At 39.2% G+C, this 25550-nt stretch overlaps 1 protein-coding gene across 3 annotated transcripts in view; it reads right to left on the bottom strand.

Annotated features, from left to right (window-relative positions):
* The window catches only part of LOC109083017 (voltage-gated potassium channel subunit beta-1), a 115652-nt gene that overhangs the window by 7701 nt on the left and 82401 nt on the right, over nucleotides 1-25550 (bottom strand). For all 3 annotated transcript variants that reach the window (XM_042775064.1, XM_042775065.1, XM_042775066.1), the window contains exons 4-8: nucleotides 19208-19287; nucleotides 19081-19125; nucleotides 10195-10239; nucleotides 9652-9695; nucleotides 5533-5619 (exon numbers count right to left, since the gene is read on the bottom strand). In XM_042775064.1, the coding sequence (XP_042630998.1) occupies nucleotides 5533-5619; nucleotides 9652-9695; nucleotides 10195-10239; nucleotides 19081-19125; nucleotides 19208-19287 (301 nt within the window). The remainder of the gene's footprint in view (nucleotides 1-5532; nucleotides 5620-9651; nucleotides 9696-10194; nucleotides 10240-19080; nucleotides 19126-19207; nucleotides 19288-25550) is intronic.

The following is a 25550-nucleotide window of genomic DNA, read 5'->3' as shown; positions in this document are numbered from 1 at the left end:
AATGCTTGTCAGTATATTCAGCAGTACACTTTAACCACTTCAAAGACAATAAAAAAACACTTTAAAGTTCAGGTAAATTCATTTAATATAAAGTTAAAATATAATACATTTTCATTTAATTGCAATTAGCTTGTCAGAAAACATTTTGGTAACACTTTATTTTACAGTTACACCTATTAGTTGTTTATTAGCATGCATATTATTAGAATATTAGCCATTTATTAGTGCTAATTAAGCACATATTAATGCCTTATTCTACATGACCTTATTCTACATCCCTAATCCTATCCAATACCTAAATTTAACAACTACCTTACTAACTATTAAGCAGCAAATTAAGAATTTATTGAGAGAAAATTCGTAGTTAATAGTTAAAAGTGTAACCTATTCTTAAGTGTTACCAACATTTTTAAAATATCTATTAAATACATTTGTAAATATATTATTTCCACAATAAGTACTTTTTTTTTTTTAAGTATGCGAAAATGAAGTTCTTTTTCACAAGGGACCACTGCATTCTGAGAGTTTAATCCTTCATTTTCTTTCCATTTATGTTGAAAAGCCAGGAAAGGTCAAATAAATTAAGCTATTAATAAAATATAATGATAAACTAGTTTTGCTGGTCATCAAAGATAAATGTAAAATTTGGTGGAAACTAGCTAAATTTAGTAATTTTCTAAAGCTATGTGTATAATGACCACTTTCTCCATGCTCAAAAATGTTTTTATGGATTTTCGGTGATTCACACATGTTGAACTTTGAGAGAGGTCAAACTCGATTCCCTCCTGTTATGTTCTGATGCTATGCACTTAAGAAAGTCCATAAAAAAGTATATATACTGTGTTAATATGAAGGAATTTTCAGTATTTGTGTTTTCCCATATTTTGAATTGAATTGAATTGCATTGCATTGCGTTTTAGTGCTAAAGGAAATGTCTGTAATGTCTGAAAATTTCCAGAACATTTCCAGTACCTTCTACTGATTGTGTATACCTGTGTGTGCTATCTCAGACTCCAGGTGGTGACTTAATCATGTATTGTACAATATAGTTTCATTCACTGTGTGTCTCAGCTTGGGTGGATTATGTTCAGCTTGACGTACTTTTGTGTTTTGTGTAGTTTCACTTAATTCAATAAATGCACTCATGAGGAAAAATGAATGATAAAGTACAGTGTAACTTTATATTCCCTTCAGTTGTAATCAGGTAAGAAACAAAAAGCGAGAAAGCAGGGCCAAGAGAGTCAGGGGACTGCAGAGCCACTGAGGAACTTTAATATGCACTGCACACAGTGAGAAGCGCTAAACTCTGGATACTTTTCGCATCAATGCAGCAAAAAAGCACTGCATAGTGATCTGCCTGCCCATGCCTATGAGACCGACAGAGAGAGAGAGAGGCATCCACATCTGTTCCATGTTTAAAGATAAGAACAAATAATGATTAAGGAGTCTAGGCTTGCAATTTTCGTGGCACTTTCAAAATAGAATGTGTGGTGAGTGAGAGAAAAAGGTTAATGCATTATCACATTTGAAAACAACATACCACCTTTACTAAACCCTACCTAAACCTAACAGATAATGTTAACAAAAGCAAATGTGAGGTTTGTTACTGCAACCATGCAATTTTGGCTTGCTTCTTTAAGTCTTTGAGCTCTTCTGTTGAGTGTTATGACTCATGTTTCACAAGTTCAGTGCTGTACCAGGTGAGCTACTGAGCAAGTTTACTATGTCAGAAAAGGAACTGGTTATGTGATGCAATTGCAAGCTAAAAATGCTAGTTGAAGTGTTGAGGTTATTACGTATAATGCAAGGAACTGTGTGAAAATATGTTTTTGATAATAGATAATCTTCTCCTGTAATAATTTGTGTAAAATGGAATAAAACACCAGTGGTCATTTAAGCTGGAAACTGCAGTGAATTGCATCTACATTTTTGTAGTTTAGCAAAATTGTAGCTAGAGTATGGCGATAGAACTGTTGCATAATGAAAATGTAACATATTGAAAGATAAATAGAATGAGATCTACAAATAAATCTAAGAGATTTACAAATTATTAATATTACAAAAATTTGTATTCACAAATAAATAGAATTAGATTTGCAAATTAAAAACACATTCACAAATATATTTTAATGTCACAAACACAACTTTGCCTGGCATTCATTTGTGAATCAGGTCCTGTGCATTTGTAGATCGCTGCGTGCATTTATGTATTGTGAAACATTTCCAGCATCAAGATGCTAACAAATCAGCAAATGCGTGGACTCCACTCAGCGTACACACAAGCCAATCAGATAACAGCCACATCTCGGTGACTAGTCGTAGCATGTTTGTAACAAATTATCATTTTTACATATTTTGTTTTGGGAAAATGTAAAAACAGTACAGGGAAGTAGCACTTAAAAATCAATCAAAGCTAGCTGGTTGGCAGTCACTGTGTTAGATTTCATGAGTCTGAGTGTGAAGTGATGGAGTGAAAGCAGAAAAGCTTGTTAAAGTAGAGAGGTCTGGAACAAATGGCTGAGTCAGGGTGACCTTGGCTTCCAGCGCAGAGCTTTGAAATATAACCAAGCCCTGAATGCTACAAAACAGAACAGCTATAAATGGTACATACACTACCAGAGGGCCAAACTGATCCGCTTCTAACAAGAGAATATTGATTGAGCCCACGAAAAGAGAGTGACTATGAAAATCTTTTGAAAATCTCCTTTTTGGCTTTACAAGATGCTATAGGTAAGCTATACCAGCCATTATGCTTAATTTGCTAACTCCATCCTCCACAGACACATCATCAAACCTGCACTGCATCTGAATGCATATTTTCCTACTATGTAGTTAGTGAAAGACAGTAGCTATATGTGGAAAGAGTAGTATGACAAGGTTTTTTTGTTGTTGTTTTTTTTTGCATTTACAGTGCCCAGGCCTATAGTTTCACAGTCAAAAAAGAAACTGATGAGACAGAACAACAACATGAACAAGGATGAAATGTTTTATTGTGCATGCGTCGAGCACCTCTGTTCATGCACACTATCAATAGCGTATACTAATTGAAAAGGCTGTGAGTTCGGCTGTCATACTGTGTATACTGTAGGCAAGTCACATGACAATGGCAATGTGTTGGTGTTGTATCTACGGATTTCGTTAATTTGATACACATTTATACTATATAGAACATACTTTTTAAATGGTCACTTTTTTAACAAGTTGTCTTCATTAAATTTACAGGTAGTACCTACTCATACAGTATATGATTTTGGATGCAACAAGCCTGCATAAAATGATTCACAGTCCGAGGTGTTTCTGGTTAGCTAAAGAGTGACTTTTTTGCTGCTTACAGAGTTTAGAGCGGTCACACATACTATACATTACTCTATGGTTAATGTTGTGGTCACAGTACAATTTGAGCATGCAAAATTTCTTTGGATAATGCGTCGGCCGTGATATAACGTCACACTCTGCAATATCTTTTTAAAAACTTAAATTCAACACATAACAAATAAAAATAAATCCAAAATTTAAAAACATACAATCTACTCTGCTAGAATGCTTCTAGCAATGCAGGGTCAATGTAATTGATAAGACACTGCATCTTCTCATTGCAGGTGAATGTGTTGTACTTCAGCACTTCCACTAGAGGCACTGTAGAGGGGTTAGTGTAAATTCATGTTTATTCCGATTCTTTGGTCAGTCTTCTCTTTTAGATCAAATACTGTTATTGTAGTGCAACTGTCTGTTGAGCAAGTAGGTTAAAATGAATGAAACTATTGTTGCCGCATCAGTGAAGCAAGAATGCAAATCAAGTATGTACTACGATAGTTGCAATGTTTGCATCTATTCTGGCTTTACTCTTTGTTATTGTTCAGCAGAAAAACTATTTTGAAGCTGATCACTTCCTCTACTACTATCTGTTCTTCCCTCTTCTTTGCATGTGTTTAAGCATATGTCTGGACTTAATAGGATGGATAAATGAAAGAGAGAAGCTGTTGTTGCAACAGCTGGTAATTTCTTCATAAGTACTGAAGGTCAAAGAAGCTGGCTCACTTATCTTTCTTCCTTACCTCTCAATTAAAAAAAAAATGGCATCAGCAGCAGAAACTCTTTTTAATGAACTATCCTCAGACTTTCTCCAAATCACTTTTGATGCAGTTGTTTCTCTCTGTATCTACCTCGTATGTTGTACCCAGCTTATAGTATTCAAGAGATTTTGCTGTCCTGTGGTTTGTACCGAAAGCACATTCTTAAACAGTAGATTAGATTTTCAGGCTGACTGCACTTGAAGCTTTGGGCAGCACAAAGCTTTAACAGCAGCATGGTAGCCTTTGCATTGTGTACTTTGGGCAGAAGTTGAAGTCTGGTTATTCAGAATTCTTACCATGATGGCACCTCGGGGACTGCACTTAATCGTAACCCTGTCATCACAAATACATCTTTCGGAGAACTTAGATGTGCCTGCAGGACACCAACCCTTTCAGTCTGACACACTTTTATTTTGTACGTTTCTTTTGATACAGTATTGTCATTTTCCAGAGAGTGTCCCAAAGTGCTTTGTTGAAAGTCAAGTAAATTCCTTCAAGAGGAAACTTGTATGAATGACTAAACCTATCAAAGTCTACTAAAATCTTCACAATATACACCGAACAATTTTCATGCACTACCATTCAAAAGTTTGGGGTCACAAGTAATTTATTTTGTATGAAAATTATTATATTCAGTGGCTTCTCCTACTTTTCTTAGTGATATTTAGTGCCAGTTTATCAGGAAGTGACGACTTTGTTCTGTTTGACGGAAACGGTGCTTATTCTCAAATGTTTTATGCGATATTCCAATTTTGCACAAATTTGGATGGAAACACAGCTACTGAAGACATTAATAATAAAATATTTCAATTTAAAAAAAATGCTGTTTTTGCACTTTCTCTTCATCAAAGAGTTCTGCTTTTTATATATATATATATATCTATATATATATATATATATATATATATATATATATATAATAGGTATATAAACACACACATAATTTAAACAGCACAACTGTTTTCGAGATTAATAAAGCAGTATTTTTTCATCAGAGTTCTGCTATATATATATATATATATATATATATATATATATATATACACACACACACAATACACACACACACACACACACACACACACACACACACACACACACATACATATTAATTAAACAGCACAACTGTTTTCGACATTAATAAAGCAGTATATAAGTATTTTTCAAAGATCATTTAAATGGAGAAATGGAAAATTATTTACAATCACAGAAATAAAAATGACATTTTAAAATATACTGGAAATAGAAAACATTTTTTTTAACTCTAATAATATTTCACAATAATACTGTTTTACTGGATTTTTTTGATCAAATAAGTGCAGCACTGGTGAGCATAAGAGACTACTTTCAAATACATCTTATCAAAAAAAAAAAAAAAAAAAATCTTACCAACCCCCATTTTTTTTTTTTTTTTTTTTACTTTTGATCTGGCTACCCTCATTTTAATGACCAAACTTACCTTCCATCGGTGTGTTACTATCAGGCCGGTTAGCAAAGACCACATCTACATATTCCAGCTGCATCCTCTGCAAGGAGCCCTTAAGACCTGAAAGATGAGATGTATATTGCGAGTCAGTCTGGGTATTTGTTTGTCTTTCCTTTCAAAAAAGAAATGTGTTATCTGTTTATCTACCAGTGCATTATTATGTAGTTATACATTAGGGACATTTTAGTGCTAATTGAAAAGTTGCATGCTCTGAGAGACAACAGTTTGTTGAGGACAGTTCTCTTCACAGACAAGGGACCCCCAGCTGCGTGAGTTTGGAGGACTCTGTAGTAATCAAGTTCGTCCTGTACAGGGCCCCAGGGCTCATTCATTCTTTGTGTCTGTCTTTAATTCAGCAGAGTGCTGGATTGATCGTCAAGTGTAATGAAGAGAGTTTGGGACTGGATTCCCTCCTGTGTATACCTTTAGAGGTTCACTCTGACAGGGTCAGCATCTTGAGGTCAGCTGAGACTTTACAGTCAATAAATGATGGTGGTTGTCAGCAGTTTGAGACACAGTGGGCCAAAGAGATATGCGATTAATTATGTAGTGCAAAGTAGCACAACAAATGTCAACATAACTGACAACATCCTATCTTTCCCATGACACCCCAGTGTAGATTTATTCTGTTTGTTTTGGCGCAGCTAAACTATTGCTTTATGTCATCTTTCTCTAAATGTGTATGTGTGACTGCTTAAATCAATTCAAGATAAAGGAATCTACGTTGTTCAAAAGTTTGGGTTCAGTTGGGTTTTTAATGTTTTTGAAGGTCTCTTATGCACATAAGAGCTGAATTTATTTGATCAAAATACACTAAAACAGTAAAAATATAGTGAAATATTATAATTGCAAATATATATATATTTTTTCTTTTTTAATACATTTGTAATAATGTAATTTTCCCTGTTATGGCAAAGTTTTTTTCAGCAGCTGTTACTCCAGTTTTGGTGCTTAAGATAATTGGTGCTTAAGATATTTTAGTTATTGTTATCAATGTTGAAAACAGTTGTGCTGCCTAAATCTTTTTGTGGAAACCACAATACATTTTTATTTTCTTTTTTCAGGATTGTTTGATGAATATAAAATTCAAAGTTACATTTTTAGAAATATTTTTGAATCCTTACAGAATGAAATGAAAATTAAATATATCTATCTGACCCCAAACTTTTGAACTGTAGTTTTAACACACAAAGCAACTACTGTTTACATTTGCATCAATGACTAAGAACACAAGAAAAAGAATTGTAAAAAATCTTTTAAAAAATTAGTTTAAAGTCTTAAAAATTTTCTCTTAGAAATGAACTCAGGTGCAGTATATATGGTACAAATGGTTTATACTATTTACAACAAAAATATACATTTATAAATGATTCTAAAAATATCAAACGGTGTGGACATCATGTAAAAATAGCATTTTCCTCACACCTTGAAAAGATGTACATATCTTCATCATTATCATTAAAAATGTGTTAAATGTGTTAAATATATTTTTCAAGGTAAAAGTCTGAACCTACAGTATATGCCAACAATGTGTCCCAAAGTCTCAGGCCACCCTTATTGGTGTGTGTGTGTGTGTGTATATATATATATATATATATATATTATATATATATATATATATATATATATATATATACATATATACATATATATACAGGTCCTTCTCCAAAAAATTAGCATATTGTGAAAAAGTTCATTATTTTCCATAATGTAATGATAAAAATTAAACCTTCATATATTTTAGATTCATTGCACACCAACTGAAATATTTCAGGTCTTTTATTGTTTTAATACTGATGATTTTGGCATATAGCTCATGAAAACCCAAAATTCCTATCTCAAAAAATTAGCATTTTTAATACTGATGATTTTGGCATATGTGTTTTTAATACAAAAAATTTCTATCTTAAAATATTTGTGTTAAGTTGTTGATTCAATACTTGGTCGGGAATCCTTTTGCAGAAATGACTGCTTCAATGCGGCGTGGCATGGAGGCAATCAGCCTGTGGCACTGCTGAGGTGTTATGGAGGCCCAGGATGCTTCGATAGCGGCCTTAAGCTCATCCAGAGTGTTGGGTCTTGCGTCTTGCGTCTCTCAACTTTCTCTTCACAATATCCCACAGATTCTCTATGGGGTTCAGGTCAGGAGAGTTGGCAGGCCAATTGAGCACAGTAATACCATGGTCAGTAAACCATTTACCAGTGGTTTTGGCACTGTGAGCAGGTGCCAGGTCGTGCTGAAAAAACGAAATCTTCATCTCCATAAAGCTTTTCAGCAGATGGAAGCATGAAGTGCTCCAAAATCTTCTGATAGCTAGCTGCATTGACCCTGCCCTTGATAAAAACACAGTGGACCAACACCAGCAGCTGACATGGCACCCCAGACCATCACTGACTGTGGGTGAACTTGAGCACTGGCACTTTGATTTCCGACTCTGGCATGATTTCCGAATGACATGCAAAAATTTGCTTTCATCCGAAAAAAGTACTTTGGACCACTGAGCAACAGTCCAGTGCTGCTTCTCTGTAGCCCAGGTCAGGCGCCTCTGCCGCTGTTTCTGGTTCAAAAGCACACGCCTGTGCACGGTGGCTCTGGATGTTTCTACTCCAGACTCAGTCCACTGCTTCCGCAGGTCCCCCAAGGTCTGGGAATCGGTCCTTCTCCACAATCTTCCTCAGGGTCCGGTCACCTCTTCTCATTGTGCAGCGTTTTTTTTGCCACACTTTTTCCTTCCCACAGACTTCCCACTGAGGTGCCTTGATACAGCACTCTGGGAACAGCCTATTCGTTCAGAAATTTCTTTCTGTGTCTTACCCTCTCACTTGAGGGTGTCAATGATGGCTTTCTGGACAGCAGTCAGGTCGGCAGTCTTACCCATGATTGCGGTTTTGAGTAATGAACCAGGCTGGGAGTTTTTTAAAAGCCTCAGGAATCTTTTGCAGGTGTTTAGAGTTAATTAGTTGATTTAGATGATTAGGTTAATAGCTCGTTTAGAGAACCTTTTCATGATATGCTAATTTTTTGAGATAGGAATTTTGGGTTTTCATGAGCTGTATGCCAAAATCATCAGTATTAAAACAATAAAAGACCTGAAATATTTCAGTTGGTGTGCAATGAATCTAAAATATATTAAAGTTTAATTTTTATCATTACATTATGGAAAATAATGAACTTTTATCACAATATGCTAATTTTTTGAGAAGGACCTTTATATGTGTATGTATGTATGTATGTATGTGTGTGTGTATGTGTGTTTTGCATCCTGACTAGACCAATGATTGAACCAAATGCAGTGGTGTGAATATAATAAGGCCGGCGTGTTCACAGACATGCTCCAAATGCAGGGGGCTGCAGGTGGGCGAGAGCAGTGTGTATACTGAGCTCTATGTTTGTAAAATAGGTGTCTGGCCCCAAACTTGCTGCCATGGAAGAAAAATAAGGGCCAGTGCGGAACAGCACACACAACCGATATTTCATCCTCTCTCTAACCCTGAATATCTAGGCCAGAGGTGTGAATTATTTCCGTACTTTCACACCAAATGTAACTCTGACCCTACTGATAGCATCTACTGTATGCAACAGAAAATAACTACTGTAGCTTTTTCAAGCAAGTAGTTCACCCCCAAATAAAAGGGTCTCATTATTTACTTAATTTTCATTATGCTTTTAAATGTTTCCTCTACATCTTATGGGTTGAACCATTATTTTGATGAAAGCACAGCATGCTGAAATGTAACATCACAATACAATTCATGGTGCCTGCTGGTGTCAGATGAAATTAAGTCAGGGGAAAATTATGCTATTTTATTTATTTATTATTATTATTTATTTATTTATTTTTGAGCCATTCTGATTCTTTATTCTGTGCAATGTGTGTTCAGTTACTGATGCCGTTACGTGAGTCACTTGTGTCTACATTGTATTTAGTCCTGTTATCTGCTAGTTCTGCTTGCCAGAGCGACACTAACACTAAATCCACTCAGTGCCCAGCGAGGATTTGAATACGTCACACACATACAAACACACATGCACACAAGCTATGATCACAGAGTGAGAGTATTTAGAAAGTGAATGTGTGTACTGTACTTTACCTTCAATAATGTGTTTCCTAGAAAGGCCTCGTTCAGTCTCGGCTCTGTGGCAAAAAAAAGAGACAAACAGAGACAGAAGTACATCAGAAAGCACAATTTCAAACAGAGCTAAGTTTAGTCTAGCATATGAGACATGTCCTCCTTCTGCCAGAGTTTCTTGCTCATCTTTTTTTTTTTTCTTTCAAACAAGCCCTTTTGCATGTTCATCTTTTAACTTCAAATAAAACCCTGGCATATTTAAATTCTGATTATTATTCATGAGAGAGGATTTGTGGGGAAATGGGACAGTCCTTTTCTTTAGTCTTATCAAGCTCTGCAGCTGCACTTCTGCTCACTTACTTCCAGAATACTTATACAGAAAATGCTGGGTCAGCGCTTGACTTGAACCAAGGTATGTAATTACATTTATGAAATGTGGGAATCCATGGATGTCTGCATTAAGTGTGCTGCCCTTTAGAATATGCAACAGTGTGAGAGTTATGAAATAAAAGTTTTCATGACTGGACGTGACATTCACAAGAAGAAAAATGACAGTTAACTCACTTTCCACCCCAGTAAAGCTTTGTGGTAATAACCAGACTGGATCGCCTTGAGAAAAGATAGAAGGGGGAAAAAAAGAGGAAAAGGGAGTTAGGATTTGCACTTAATTATTCCATAATAATTTTTAATCAAGCAAAAAGTTGGTTAATCAATATTTACATGTGCAGTTATAATCAAACAACAGGGATTTTTTTTGTTTGTTTGTTTGTAGTCAAACTACAGTTTATATCAATGAGACAAAATTTCTAAAATGAATACTTTCATCCAGCAAGGATGTATTCAATTGATTAAAAGTGACTGTAAAGACATGTTACAAAAGATTTCTATTTCAAAAGGATTTTCCCCCCAGAATTCTGTGACACTGAAGACTGGCTAATGGCTGCAAATTCAGCTTTGCAATTACAAGAATAAATTGCATTTTTCTTGTCGTACATTTAATCTTCCATGCTATACTAATTTAATTTGTCTGCAGAATAAAAACAATACTAAGATACCAAATGTTGCTATGCAGTTTTTATGTTACCCCTAATTAAATTCAACAGATTCAATTTTTTTTTTATTTATTGTTTTATTGTTTTTTTTTTTTTTTTTTTTTTAGTTCATCATACAATTTTACAACAAATCAGTTTGCTGTTTTTATTATTTTATTTGGGCCAAAGAATGTCAATGAGCTGCCATATAGAGCAGTGACATGTTTGAAAAGGATAAATTATATAGTGACAAGTTGAAAATGATTTAGTAATTCTCTAATCACTTATAGTTCAAATATGTTTTAAAGCATATTTTCTGTAGGAATTGTGTTCATTGTAGTTTGATTTTTCAGTCTAAATGTAAGTGACAAAAAATATTGCCAACCCCAAATGTTTGAATGGTAGTGAACTTGACATTTTAATGCAAATATTGGAAAGAATTCTTTAGAAAAAGACATATTTTTGGTTTAAGTCAGACAGATATCAAATGGTTTGTATCTATTTTGACCAGTTAGTCCCTTGTTCAATAGTTTTATGACTTCATCAAACAGGAAGCAGACTGTTGAGGCTGAACTGCAGAGATAGTGATGCTATTGCTCAGTGATGATACATGTGTAACCTTCGCCTGTAGCTGTTTTGGCAGTAATCTGCAGGTCTCTCAGAGTCACTCTCATCTGCATTGTAAATGGGTGTAAATGAGCTTTCACTGGTGTGAACTCTTGCTGTGTCCTACATTCACGACTCATAAAAACTGCCCTCTAAATTTTGGCCTTACAAAATAATTAAGATTTTAAACAAGAAAGCTGGGGCTGTGAAATTGAACGGATATTTTAGGCCAGATGTCATATTATAAGTGAATTCAATGGGTTTGGGTTCACACACAAATTTCACTGTGTAGCAAACGAGCAGCTGGTGTAGAAACACATGAACTTCACACTGTTATCTCCATAGAGGGAATGAGTTAATGAAAAAGATGACGAAATGAAAGAGAATGAAAGAAAACTCGGCATGGAGTAATTTATGATGGAAATGGGGAATGGGACACAAATTAGAATATTGAAGAGAGAGAGGGAAATAATAAACTGGGAAGATATGAAAGATTGAGTATGAAAGTAAACTGCTGAAAAAATAAGAGAGGCCAAACTAGTCCCACAGCGTAACATCTCTGCTCTGTTAATTAAAACTGTTGATCTCAGGGGTCACATCTTTAATGTATATCCATCAAACATTTATAGAAGAGATCCATACAGAGTTCTTGAACTTTGATTGGGGATCATGTGATATTAATGTATGTTCACTGCAGTGGGATGAGCAAATTTGTCAGCATAACAGAATGATCCGTTATACAAATCTTGTATCTGAGAAGATTATGGAGCTTTTAAAGGTGGCCAGATTAAATTAGTTTGGGGACAGAGAAGATCTGAACTCTACAACTCAGTCTGATAGAGAAAGAGAGAGGGAGAAAAAAAGAGAGAAAGAGAGTCTATGGCGATCTTTGGAATGGCATTCTACCATAATACTTGTGCATATTTCATACAATATAGAAATGGCACATTTCTATCCAGATAAAAGATACCTGCCACATGTACACTATCACTGAAAAGTTTGGGGTCAGTTTAATTTTTTTTTTATGTTTTTAAAATATGTTTCTTATGCTAACCAAGGCTTCATTTATTTGATCAAAAATACAATAAAAAGAGTAATATTGTGAAATATCACTACAAATGAAAATTAACTGTTTTCTATCTTTATATATTCTATTAAAATGGAATTTCATATTTATTTTATAGTTAAATGTATTCCTTTGATGGTAAACACTGCTGCATTTTCAGCAGCCATTATTTCCGTCTTCAGAATTGCATGATCCTTCTAAATCATGCTAAAATTTGGTTGCTCAAGAAATATATTACCTATTATTTATCAATGTTGAAAATAGTTGTTCCCCTTCAGGAACTCGAGCTGCGATGGAAACGCTATGGGAATGCCTCTGCATGATCGCGTACTGAAGCACATGTGAAATCAGTCCAACAGAATAGTGAAACATCACGGGCGGGTGACGTAGAGACCAGGAAGATATAAAAGCTCATCAGGGGAAAACAGCATCACCTTCTGCTCTTCAGCAAGTGCTATGTGTTGTATAAATGAAAAACAAAGTGTTTTTGAAGTGTGTGTGTTGTGCCGGTGCACAAATTCAGTTCATAGATATGATGAGTGACAAGCAGCATTTCAGTTCAGGTGTTCCTCCCTGTCCTTGTTTCATTACAGGTGGGGATACACATAATCTACCAAACGTCTCACAATGGGTCCTGCAGACTGTAGAAAGCGGCTACAGAATCCAGTTTAGTGCTTGTCTGCCTCGTTTCAACAGGGTTTTGTCCCACTCATCCTGAGCAGGCTTTCGTAATGGGAAGAAGTAGACACTCTCTTGAGGAAGGAGGCCATACAACGTGTATCTCCCCTTGAGAATGAGTCCAGGTTCTACAACCGGTACTTCATCATTCCGAAGGAGGATGGGGGGTTGCATCCGATTATTTATCTGTGTCATCTGAACCATTCTGTCAAAGCGTTCAAGTTCAAGATGCTCACATTGAAACAATTCGTGATTTAAATCAGGTCAGAGGACTGGTTTGTCCCCATAGACCTAAAGTATGTGTACTTCCATGTTTCCAGCCTTCCCAAACACAGGAAGTTCCTAAAGGATCACTTTTGGGGACAAAGCTTACCAATATCGGAATCTTCTGTTTGGCCTAGCACTGTCACCCTGCACTTTCACCAAGTGTGTGGATGCAGCTCTGGCTCCTCTCAGACTCCAGGGCATTCACATTCTAAACTATATCAGTGATTGGTTGATTCTGGCTCAAACAGGGCCTATGGCGGTTTGGCTTTCGAGATGTCATCCTCGCTCATATGAAAGAACTGGGGTTAAGGCTAAATGCCAAGAAGAGTGTGCTTTCTTCAGTTCAGAAGACCACTTATCTTGGCGTGGGATTCACGTTGATGTAGGCACATTTATCTCCTGGTCATATTGATTCGATTCTTGCAGCCGTGAACAGTATCATACTAGGCCAGTCGCTCACTGTGAAACAGATTCAGAGACTAATGGGTCTGATGGCAGCTGTGTCCAGTGTCATTCCTTTTTGCCTGCTCTACATGAGACCCTTGCAGTGAAGGCTAAGGGCCAAAGGGTTTTCCCTGAGGGGCAACCCATTTCGCTTGATTAAGGTCATGCGGCAATGCCTTTGTGCCTTAGTCATGTGGAAGAAGCCTTGGTTCCTGTCTCAAGATCCCATGCTATGAGCTCTTTGTTGTCATGTAATGCTTATGACAGAAGCTTCCCTCACGGGCTGGGGACTGGTCATGAGTGGCCACTCTGCCCAAGGTCTGTGGGAAGTTGACCATCTCATGTGACACATAAATTGCCTGGAGATGATAGCTATGTTTCAGGCATTAAAACACTTCCTTTTAGACCTGAGGAGCCATCATGTGCTTGTCCGCACAGACAACACATTGGTGGTCTCCAACATCAACCGCCATGGGGGTCTGCGTTCGTGCCCACTATGTAAGTTGGCACAGCAGATCCTCCTGTGGGCTCAGGGAAATCTCCTCTCACTCAGGGCAGTGTACATTCCTGGGCACCTCAATCGGGAAGCAGACATCCTGTCAAGGCAGGGGCAAAGGCTGCATCCTGCATTCTTGTGAGTGCTTGTGTTAACCTGTCAGCTGTTTTAACTGGATGCACTTTTATAGCTTCCTGGGGGCGTATAACAGAAAGTTTCTTATCTTAGGTCTTAACCTTTTCAGTGGTGAGTTTAAAATATTCCAGCGGTCCCCCCAGAGTGAGTTTTTTTAAGACGACGGTTATTTTGGAACGTTCCCCTTACTGTTTCCATTGCAACGCGTCAGGCTTGTCACGTGACACACCGGGTCTACAATAACACTGTATGACAGATGGATCGCTTTTATTTCGTTTTTCCTTTTTTAATTTCAAATATTCACAAACTTGCATGAACAATCTGAAATTCCGATTCACAAATATGTGAAAATGAGTGTGTTTGGTCATTTAAAAACCTTTCTAAATTATCTTGATCATGATCTGTAATCTGAGATGGGCGCCGCCATGTTTGTTCACACTGCAGTTCAGAGAGTCCTTTCAGTCGGATTTACAGCACGTAAATTCATCAATCTCTCCCGAAATAAAAGTAATAAGTGGCGGGTGAACTGGGTGATGAATAGAGTGAACTGTATAGTTATTTACACTATTTGTATCTGATATGAATAAAAAACATCTGCAAATTAAATTTGAATGGATTGTTATTGTTGCTTCCATAGACATATGCGTGTATTTTTCAAACTCTAAATGTATTGTTTTACTAGTATTTATGTGTATTTAAAAGTCTGAAAACTAAAATATGAATTATGTGGTTAAGAACACTGCATAGTTGTGATAATATGACAAGAGCAGTGCACGTCTGTCTCTGGCTCAGCGCCAGCCAACGCGCGAAAACGCAGTTTGAATTTGGCAGTTATGCGACGTAACCGAACGTTCTAAATCCCATATGTGGGACCATACGCCCAGGGGCACGGAAATTAGAATCCCATATGTGGGACCGTACCGCTCAAAAGGTTAACTTAAGATGTGATGTGTTAAATTAGGATTTTTCAGAAATTCGTATTACAGAAGCAAATCTTAACTTGATTTGGAATTCTTATCCTATCTTACAAAATGGTATCTTATCTCTAGTTACAGTAGGACATCTTAAATTGCATTATAAAGCTCGACAATCCACTCTCAGGTCTGTTACCAAGCAAACAACACTGTGCAAGCTGCTGATGAGGTAAACAAAATCACAGAAGCTACTTCACTTTGAAAATCGCCTTTTGCAAAAAAAACATAGGCTATTAGTCACTATAACCATTAATTCTCTGTGACGCTTTGTTGATCTCAGTAATGCTGGTTGCAGTTCCTGTGCTAACTGTAATATCATGTTGCTCGGCAGTCTGTAATTACTTATAAGTGTTTTGTCATCAAAATGTAACATCTTCAGGGTCCTCCAAGAGTCTTTCTACCATTAAACATCTCCATTCTTCATTTTCAGTTATTAATAAATGTAATACCATTGTTGGACAGTGCAATTGTAAGCGGTTTTTCCGTTAGCTTTCAAGTTTTTGAAGTTAGGACAGCTGTGGGGATGTCCTAAAGTTAAGACAATTTTTAGGATTTTTTGTCAAGTTAGAAGGTTTCTGTAATACCCGCTTCCTAACTGTAATTAAGATAAGATAACACACATAGGAAATGCTATTCTGTAATAGCTTTTGTCCTAAATGTGGTCCTAACTGAAAGACAAGATAAGACAAGATTTTAAAGTTAGGTTCTTTCTGTAATGCACCCCCTGGTCTATATGTCGCCTGCCTGGTGACGTTTTGCAATTCTTTTGGAGTGATTTCACATTTGCTTCAGTACGCGGTCACACAGATGCATTCCCATAGCATTTCCGATGTAGCGTCTCATTCCCTTTGGGGAATCATGTTTACATGCGTAACCTAGGGATGTTCTGCTTAATATTTGATACATTAAAACATGATATATTTAGTTTAATTTATTTGAAATAAGTTTTTTTTTAATAACATTATAAATGTTTCACTTTAATTTGATTAATTCAGTGTATCCTTGCTGAATGAAAGCATTAAATCTTAAACGGACCCAAAACCTTTTTTAAACGCAATGTACACTAACTGTAAATTTCAATGTGTTAACGTTACTTTAGCAAACTTATTGCCTCTAATTAGGCTGCACAATAAGTTTACTCATGAGCCATTTTAAGGAGTAGTCTGAACTAGATTTTTCTGAGGCAATAGGTTTGCAAGAATTTTTCAAGTGAAGTTGACAAATTGAAATTTACAGTGTTTCCCATATTTCAATACACTTGACTTGATCTTTCAGATGAAGTGAAATAACTGGAAATTACATAATTATTTCATTTTCTTAACAAACTTTTACATGATAGAACTGTCTGTCATGAGTCCGAGCCCTGAGTTTCTCCCTCTCACCATCAGAGGTTACCATCTCCCGTCCTCCCGGACTCCATTCCCTAAACTCCACACACCTGTCACTTATTGCACCTTCAGCTGTTTCTCATTGTCATGGACTATTTATACACCACACTCCCACCACTTTGCCTGGCTGAATTGTAATTGTAATTATTTGTTTGAAGGTTTAGTTGATACAAGCTATTGTGCGTATTTGTATCCCTATCCTGTTATTCGGTTTGTAACCTGTTTTGTTTCTTTTGTCTGTCTTTCTGTTTATTAAATTGATAAGAAGTTTCTCCTGCATTTGGATGCAGACCCTGTTTTTCTATGGTGCTCCCTTACTGCACTGTGACATAATTCAGCCAGCAAACATGGGTCCAGCAGGAAAACTCTTGAACATCCATCAGGGAGACCAGAGTATTGATGAGTACGCCATGGACTTCTTTAGAGTGCCTTATCAGTCAGCAATGGAGAAGACCTACCTCGCGGTCATCTTCTGGGGAGGCCTAGCCAAGCCCTTCAAATTCCTGATGCTATTCTGGGTCACTGGGGAGTTGCTGGAGGACTACATTAACCTGGCTCTGCATTTGAGCGGCTCAGGCTTCAGGGTGGAGTTAGCTGAGGAGCCCGCTCACAGTTCTACTGAAGCGGCAATCCAAGGGGCGTCAGAGACCTTGTCTGCCGCACCCAGTACCTTACACCCATTCCCAAAGCGTCCCTGGCTGATACACAGTGTGCAGGAACCCCTGATGATGTCGATGCGAGCGGCGTGGTCTCCTCGCAAAGCCCCTGAGGCAGAGGTGCCCGCTCACAATGCTCCCATTATGGCGGAGCTCACTGATTTTCCCTCCGAGGTAGCAGAGCTTGTTTCAGGCCTTCCCAAAGCAGCGGAGCCCGCTGGTACTCTCTCCAAGACGGCAGAGTTTGCTTCAGGCCTTCCCGAAGTGGTGGAGCTTGCTGATGTTCCCTCTGAGGCGGCGGGGCTCGCTTCTGGCCTTCGTGAAGCAGCATTGTCTACTCACACTTCCTCCAAGGGTGTGGAACTCGCCTCTGGTTTTCTCAAAGTGCCAGTGCTCACCTCTGGGGCTCCCGAAGCAGTGGAGCCTGCCATTGCCCATTCCAAGGCGCCAGCTCTACACACACTGCTGTGGTGGCCGCTGGTTCTGCTCTGGGTCCCCATCCCGCCGGCTCTGCCTCAGTCCCCAGGCCCCCCTACAGCACACGGACCTGCCCCCACCCCCCTCCCTCCCCCTGCTCTGCCCCTGCTCTGCCCCTGCTCTGCCGTCCCCCTGGTCGGGTGCTTAGGAACATGTGGAAGCCGTTCCTTAGAGAGGGGGTTTTGTCATGAGTCCAGGCCCTGCGTTTCTCCCTCTCACCACCAGAGGTTGCCATCTCCTGACCCTTCCGGAATCCATTCCCAAAACTCCACACACCTGTCACTTATTAAACCCTCAGCTGTTCCTCATTTTAATGGACTATTTATACACCACACTCCCACCACTCTGCCTGGCTGAATTGTAATTTTTTGTTTGAAGGTTTGGTTGATGCAAGCTCTTGTGCCGTATTTGTATCCCTATCCCGTCATTTGGTTTGTAACCTGTTTCGTTTCTTTTGTCTGCCTTTCTGTTTATTAAATTAATAAGTTTCTCCTGCATTTGGACCCAGACCCTGTTTTTCTATGGTGCTCCCTTACCACATTGTGACACTGTCAAGAGTTAATACACTTTATTGCTTTCTTACAATTTTATTTTCCAGATGATAACTGGTTGCCTGCTAACTTATTGCTGCCTTCATGTATTTGGAATTATTATCAACATAAATTGCATGATGTACATGAATGCTCCCTCAAATCATAGTTATGACTGGTAACAAATGGCACATAGTTTCCAATACATTAAAAAAAAAAAAAAAAACGGCAGGTTAACAAGTATTCTGCTTTCAACTTTTCAACTCTTTCCCCCACTATACAGCTAATGTGGAAACTGCTGTGAATCTCACAGTAAATAATAAATCTCACTTCAAGTGACAAATCAGCTGAGTAATTTTTCATAGTTTTCGGAGTCAGCAAAAGCACGGAGTCATTCCAGAAATCATGGCAATCACAGTGGGTTGTCATCTGTTGCTATGGCAACAGCACTCACCAGGATGCATCCTTCTGCTGGCATTGATTAAGTGATACAAACTGAGCAGGATCCTGGTGATCAAAGTCCCTATCAAAAGTGTGTGTGAATGACACATAACCGATGCCAGAACCAGCAGGTACACAACAACTACAAAGGGAATAAAAGCTCTAGTTCCAATCTTTTTTTTGTTGTTGTTGTTGTTTTTGTACGTTCTTTATCTTGTATTACAGTTACACAGGTGTGCTTGACACACAAATCAACCATACCTCCAGCCCTTCTTTTTGATGATGTTTCCCAGTATGACTTCAGCTCTGTAACAGACAGAGATATTAATAATGACTCATGGAGTAAAGTGAATTATGGGTGATCTTGCTGATGCTGAGTCATACTCACTTTCCAGCAGCATACACCTCTGCGGTGTCAAAAAGGTTAACCCCGCTCTCATATGCTATAGTCATCAGCTGCTCCGCCACCTGGAACACACACACACACACACACACACACACATATATAAAAATAGATATAGAAGGGTCAATCTACAGTATATATGTCACAACTATATGTATAATACATTTCATTGCCATTTAGTTTCACTCCAAATTTCTCAAATCTTATAAATCAGGGAGGCAAGGGTGGTGTTTGTGGAATATTTTTTATTCAATATTTTATTTTACAATACAGGGCTGATTCAAGCATTCAACAACCATGTACTTTGAAATAACTGAAATAATTTGTCAAAGTGATTTCAGTTATTTCAAATGGCCTTACAACCTAAAACAACAAAATAACTAAAACCCATAGTGACAATGACCAAGCAAATAAATATAGTAAACAACAGGACAAAATCCACAAATTATTTCCATGTTTTTGCCACAAAATTATATTTTATTATATACAGAAAGCACATACTCTCTTTCTCCCGCTCTCTCCCTTACAAATGGACACATATAGTACAGACACACTCGCACACACAGAAACATATATGTGCATGTGTTGTTACTGCTACTCTGACAATTTTAACTGTAAAATAGTTTAGCAACTTAAATGCTACTTGTCATTTATTACTAGTGAGGTAATAATGTTTTGCGTCATGGCCGCATCACCACCTCGGGTGTGTATTCTTTTATAATAATTCAACAGGCCTTTATTCCTTACGTATTTTATTTTTTAATATATAGGAAAGGAAAGAATGTGACGTGTAATTTGTGCTCTGCATTTAACCCATCCTAGTGCATACACACAGCAGTGAGTAGTGAACACACACATTGGTGAACAAGCACCTGGAGCAGTGGGCTGTTACAGTACAGACAGGTTGGAGAGGGGAGATCACAGGTAAGGTTGTTTATTGACACAAGCAGAGGGAATAGCGAACATAGGTGAGTCAAACTGAAGTGGCAATCGTGAATGATAAGTGAAAGAATGATGATACTGTCCTTTGTCTTTTGGCAGAGTGAAGATCCAAGTGGTAGTGGAAAAGTTGAGATGTAGGAGGATGACGACACATACACACACACGAAGAACACAGGAGGTAACTTGGGATCGCTGGAGACAGGTAAGTATAACACTGGTAGTCCTTGAAGTAAGCATGTAGATAAGTCCTAGTTGCGAACGAGACCGGACAGTGTCGGGGTGTGTGTGTGTGTGTGTGTCTTTTATGTGCCAGTTAATTAAGGTGCTGATGAGGTGCAGGTGTGTGTGCTCAGTATTCTGGTGAGGGAGTGCGCTGTGATTGGATAGTGTTGGAGCCTGGCATGTCTGTGACAGTTCCCCCCCCCTCCCCCACGGCCCGTTCTTGACGTCCGACGTCGTGGTGGTCTTCCTCTTCCCAGAGGGGCAGGTCTGTTGGGATGAGCAGCGTGGAAGGTGTCCAGCAGGTTCGGGTTGAGTATGTCGTTGCGTGGAACCCATCACCGTTCCTCAGGGCCATAACCTTCCCATTCCACAAGGTACTCGAGCTGCCCACCAGGGCGCCAGGAATCCAAGATTTCATGAACCTCGTAGGCAGCACCGTCATCCAGGATGAGTCGAAGGGGTTTTCAGCCAGGCTCTGTGGAGAGAGGAACAGAAGGATGGTGAAGTTTCAGGAGTGACACAAGGAATGTAGGGTGAATGCGATACTCAGGAGGGAGTTGAAGTTTGTAAGTGACCAGGTTGATCTGCTCCGTGATGGTGAATGGGCCAGTGAACCTGGGACTCAGCTTACGGCATGGTAGACGCAGTAGAATATCTCTGGTTGATAGCCAGACCTTCTGTCCTGGTTGATAGGCTGGAGCTTCAGAGCGGTGAAGGTCTCATGCGTCTACGTAGAGCACGTTGTAGTTGGTGGTGGGCTGAGTCTAGTGTTGCTTTCGTCAATGAAAATTATGACTAAATATCATTGTCAACGAACCTTTCGCATGTGATGAAAACGAGACGAGACGCAACCTAAATGCTGGTCATGTGACGATGACTATAATTAAATGTATAATGCAATATTGTTGACGAATAAAAATGAGACTAAATGTGGTTTACAAAATAAAAACTATGCTAAAATGTCTCTTCATTTTTGTTGACCAAAACGAGATGAAACTAAATGTTTTAACGTTATTTCGTCTCATTTAGTTGTTGTTATTATTATTATTTTGCAGTATTTCTGTTTCCTGTGTCTCACTGCGCAGAGGCGACCGACGTCATTTCCTCAAGTCCCACTCACGGCATTATTTATTTAAAAGATGACAACAAACAAAGTTAAGCGGGATTTATACTTTCGCCTGGCTTCGCTGACTGCGAGCGCACCTTCCCAAATGGATGAGGCTTTTATACTTGTCGCGTTCGCCGTTGTACTGTTCTTTGAAATGACAGGGGAGCGACTAGGAGTAATTGTCCTCTAAAATAAATAAATCAGCCTTTACTCAGAGAAAGGGACCGATGGCCAGCCAGCTGGGGTTCGTCTTTGGGAGAAAAATTAGCAGATTATTATTATTATTTTTTTAAATTGTTTTTATTTATTTTATTTAAATTTATGTGTGTGTACTTCTAACATGTTTGGTTGGTAAAATAAATGTGGTAAATTCAAATCAGAGAGGGGTCCATGTCTGGAATGGATGTATTCTTGAGTCTATAAGGTAAAAATAATAGGCTACAATAAGATAACCTTGTTTGAAATGTGTTTGGCTAAAATAAAATTTTGGTTTCGTCTATACTTCTAGGTACTTGTACTATATTGACTGGGTTAAATAGAATTGCATTACTAAAAAGAGACTAAAATACCATTTTCATTGACTAAAACTAGACCAAAATGTCATCAGTTTTCGTCGACTAAAACTAGACTAAAATGTCATCAGTTTTCGTCGACTAAAACTAGACTAGACTAAAAAGAGTATGACCGTGACTAAAACTAATAAAAACTAAAATGACAGATTCACACAAAGACTAGACTAAGACTAAAATTAAAACAGGCCGCCAAAAACAACACTAGCTGAGTCCCAGACCCTCTCGTTCTCTTGGAACCAGTAGTCGACAGATGGTTCGTCCAAGGGTTCCCCTGACCAAGGAAATAGTGGAGGTTGGTAACCAAGTACGCACTGGAATGGTGTGGGTCCGGTAGATGGTTGGCGCAGGGAGTTTTGTGCATACTCGGCCCACCCCAGGTACTGGTTCCAAGAGTCCTGGTGGCCATGACAGAAGGTACAGAGGAAGTGACCGATCTCTTGGATCTTTCTCTCTGTCTGCCCGTTCGACTGTAGATGGTATCCCGATGATAGGCTGACGGACACACCTAGGAGTGAGAGGAAGGCTCTCCAGACCCGAGAGATGAATTGAGGTCCTTTGTCTGACACAATGTCCTTATTGGGTTGATAGGCTGAAGGTTTTTGGTTGGGGTTAGATGGGGGATTGTGAAAATAAAGCGGGTAAAGAACAAAGCCCAACGGGCTTGTCTGGGGTTAAGTCTCTTAGCCACTTGCAGATACTCCAGGTTCTTGTGGTCAGTGAGTACCACAAACGGATGTCTTGCTCCCTCCAGCCAATGCCTTCACTCTTCAAGTGCCAACCTGATGGCCAGAAGTTCTCAGTTGCCAATGTCATAATTCACCTCCACCGGGTTGAGCTTGCAGGAGAAGAAGACACATGGATGGAGCCTGCTGGGGTTCCCCTCAGCTGTGGAAGTACCGTTCCTACTCCTGTGGTGGAGGTGTCAACCTCCACGATGAAAGGCTTGTCGGGGTCGGGATGGACCAGGAGAGGAGAGGTAGTGAAGGCTTCCTTAAGAGTGTTGAAGGCTTCTGTGGCAGCTGGGATCCAGGACAGAGACTTGGGTTTATTTCAAAGGAGGCTTGTAAGTGGACTGGTGATGGAGCTGTAATCCTGGATAAAGCAGTGGTAGAAATTGGTGAATCGTTGGAGTTCCTTTATGGTAGTGGGTGTTGGCCAGTTCCTAATGGCATCCACCTTCCCCTCGTCCATCAAGATGCCACTGCTGTTGATGTTATAGCCAAGGAACTGCACTGAGGACTGATGGAAGGAGCACTTTTCCGCTTTCAGGTAGTTGTGATTCCCTCAGGTGTTTCAGGACCTCCGCAACATGGTGACGATGTTCGGCCATGCTCCGGGAGTAAATCAGGATGTCATCGATGTAGACTGTTACGGCCTTTAGGCCGTGTGTGGGTATGTGTGTGTGTGTGTGTGTCTGCCTAGATGTACTGCTGCTTGTCTGTCTTTCACAGGCCTTTGTGCACACCTGTTTTCAGTTGGCAATTAATTAGAGGAATACCTGTTGGCAATCGGCAGGAGAGCGGGAGCTGGTAAAAAGGGAAGAGAACAGGCAGAAGGTTTTTTTTGAAGTGGGTGGAGAGCAGACGTCTAGATGCATACAGCTTACTAGAGCTGGGTGATACTGAAGGGGCGTTCGTGGAGTTCCTGCAGTAGAATGTACCAAGTTTGATCCTCGTGTTGGGGGTTTACTCTCTCGGTGGAGAGAGGGTGGTAAAGATTAACATGTTTGTTCTCTTTCTTTCCTCGTTGTAGTTGTTTGTATCTGTTGTATCTTTTTGGGTTAATTAAATAAAACGCCATATTTATGGAAAACCAGTTTCCTTTGTTTCTTCAACCCAAAGTGTTTTTTTTATTATTGTTGCAAACCTTCTCCTCCTCTGGACTCTTCACTGGAGGTTCGTAACAATTTGGGGGCTCATCCAGGATCTGGTTTTCCAAACACTTCGGGTTGCATGGAACAAAGTTGCAAGTAGTTATCGTTGGTGTTGAAATTGTTTTGTGTGGGGTTTCACTGTCCAGTCTTTCCAGAGAAGACCTTTTCCCCAGCTAGTTAGAAGTGTCTAGCTAGGCTGTTCTGCAGTCTTTCCATCGGGCACTTGGTTGTTATTTTTCCTTTATTATTTTCGGGGCGAATCCTGGGTGGGGACGAGATCCCTGTCGAGGTAGGTTTTCGGGGCTCTGGCCGCTGAAGTTTGCCTTTAAAGTCGCCTCGAGCCCGGCAAGCCCCAGAAGACAGATTAGGCTAAGCTTTTTTTTGTGAAATCTGTTGTGTGATTGTTCTACTGTGTAACCTATGCAATCTGTTTTTTTTTTTTTCAGGTGTGCATACGTTTGTTGTTTGTTGCATTATTGGTTAGTGTTAGCATTTCCGTTTGTGTTAGCCAGGTAGATATTGTGGTGAGGATGGCTGTGTTTAGTTTAGAAGAGTTTGTAGCAAACCCTACACTAGAGCAGCTGGGTGTAAGTAATAAAACTGACCTGTTTACTATTGCTAAACATTATGTTTTTTTTGTGTCTAGCTCCCTGGTTAAAGCGGAGTTGCAAGCAGCTGTGACTGATGGGTTAGTGCATGGGTTAGGGTGATGAGGGTAAGCAGTTCACTCTGCCGAAGTATTATCCATTGTCCGTGGAGGGGACGCGCAGCTGAAGGTTCGTTTGGCTCGGCTCCAGTTGGAGAGGGAGAAGCACGAACGTGAGCACCAGTTTAGGAGGGAGATAGAGCTTAAAAAGATAGAAGTTGAGTCAACCAGGGTGGTGGAGTTAAAGGAGTTGGAGGCAGAAACAGCCATAAGAATGCGTGAGTTGGAGTTGCGGTCAGCGCAGCTTCCAGCCGCGGTGGCCAGTACAGTGTCATCAGGATCTAATACTAATAGTAACTTTGATGTGAGTAAACATATTTCTCTGGTCCCTGTTTTCCGTGAAACCAACATTGAGTGCTATTTCATTGCATTTGAGTGCATTGCTGTTGCCCTGAGTTGGCCAAAAGATCCTGGGTCATCCTGTTACAGTGTAAACTGTCAGGGAAGGCTCAGGAGGCTTGCTCATCGTTGTCTGTGCAAGACAGCCTCTCCTATGAAAAAGTTAAGAGCGCTATTTTGGGGGTGTATGAGTTAGAGCCAGAGGCGTATAGGCAACTTTTCAGGGCTCTCAGAAAGGGGGTAGGCTAGACATACATTAATTTTGCTAGAGAACAAGGGATTTTGTTTGATAGATGGTGCACTGCATGTAAAGTTGATGATTTCTCTTCAGTTTGCGAGTTGATGCTTTTGGAAGCGTTTAAGAACTGTGTGTCTGAAAAGATTGTTGTTTATCTCAACGAACAGAAAGTAACCACGTTGCAGCAGGCTGCTACGCTTCCTGATGAGTTCGCGTTGACACACAAAAACACGTCTGTCAGATAGTACTCGTTCTCTCATGATGATACTGTAAAGAAGCCTAGTAACCCTCAGAGTATTAATATTAGCTTAGGGGCACAGGGGGACAA

This window comes from Cyprinus carpio, chromosome A18 (genome assembly GCF_018340385.1).
Source record: "Cyprinus carpio isolate SPL01 chromosome A18, ASM1834038v1, whole genome shotgun sequence".
NCBI lineage: Eukaryota > Metazoa > Chordata > Actinopteri > Cypriniformes > Cyprinidae > Cyprinus > Cyprinus carpio.
This window is presented reverse-complemented; position numbering and strand designations above follow the sequence as displayed.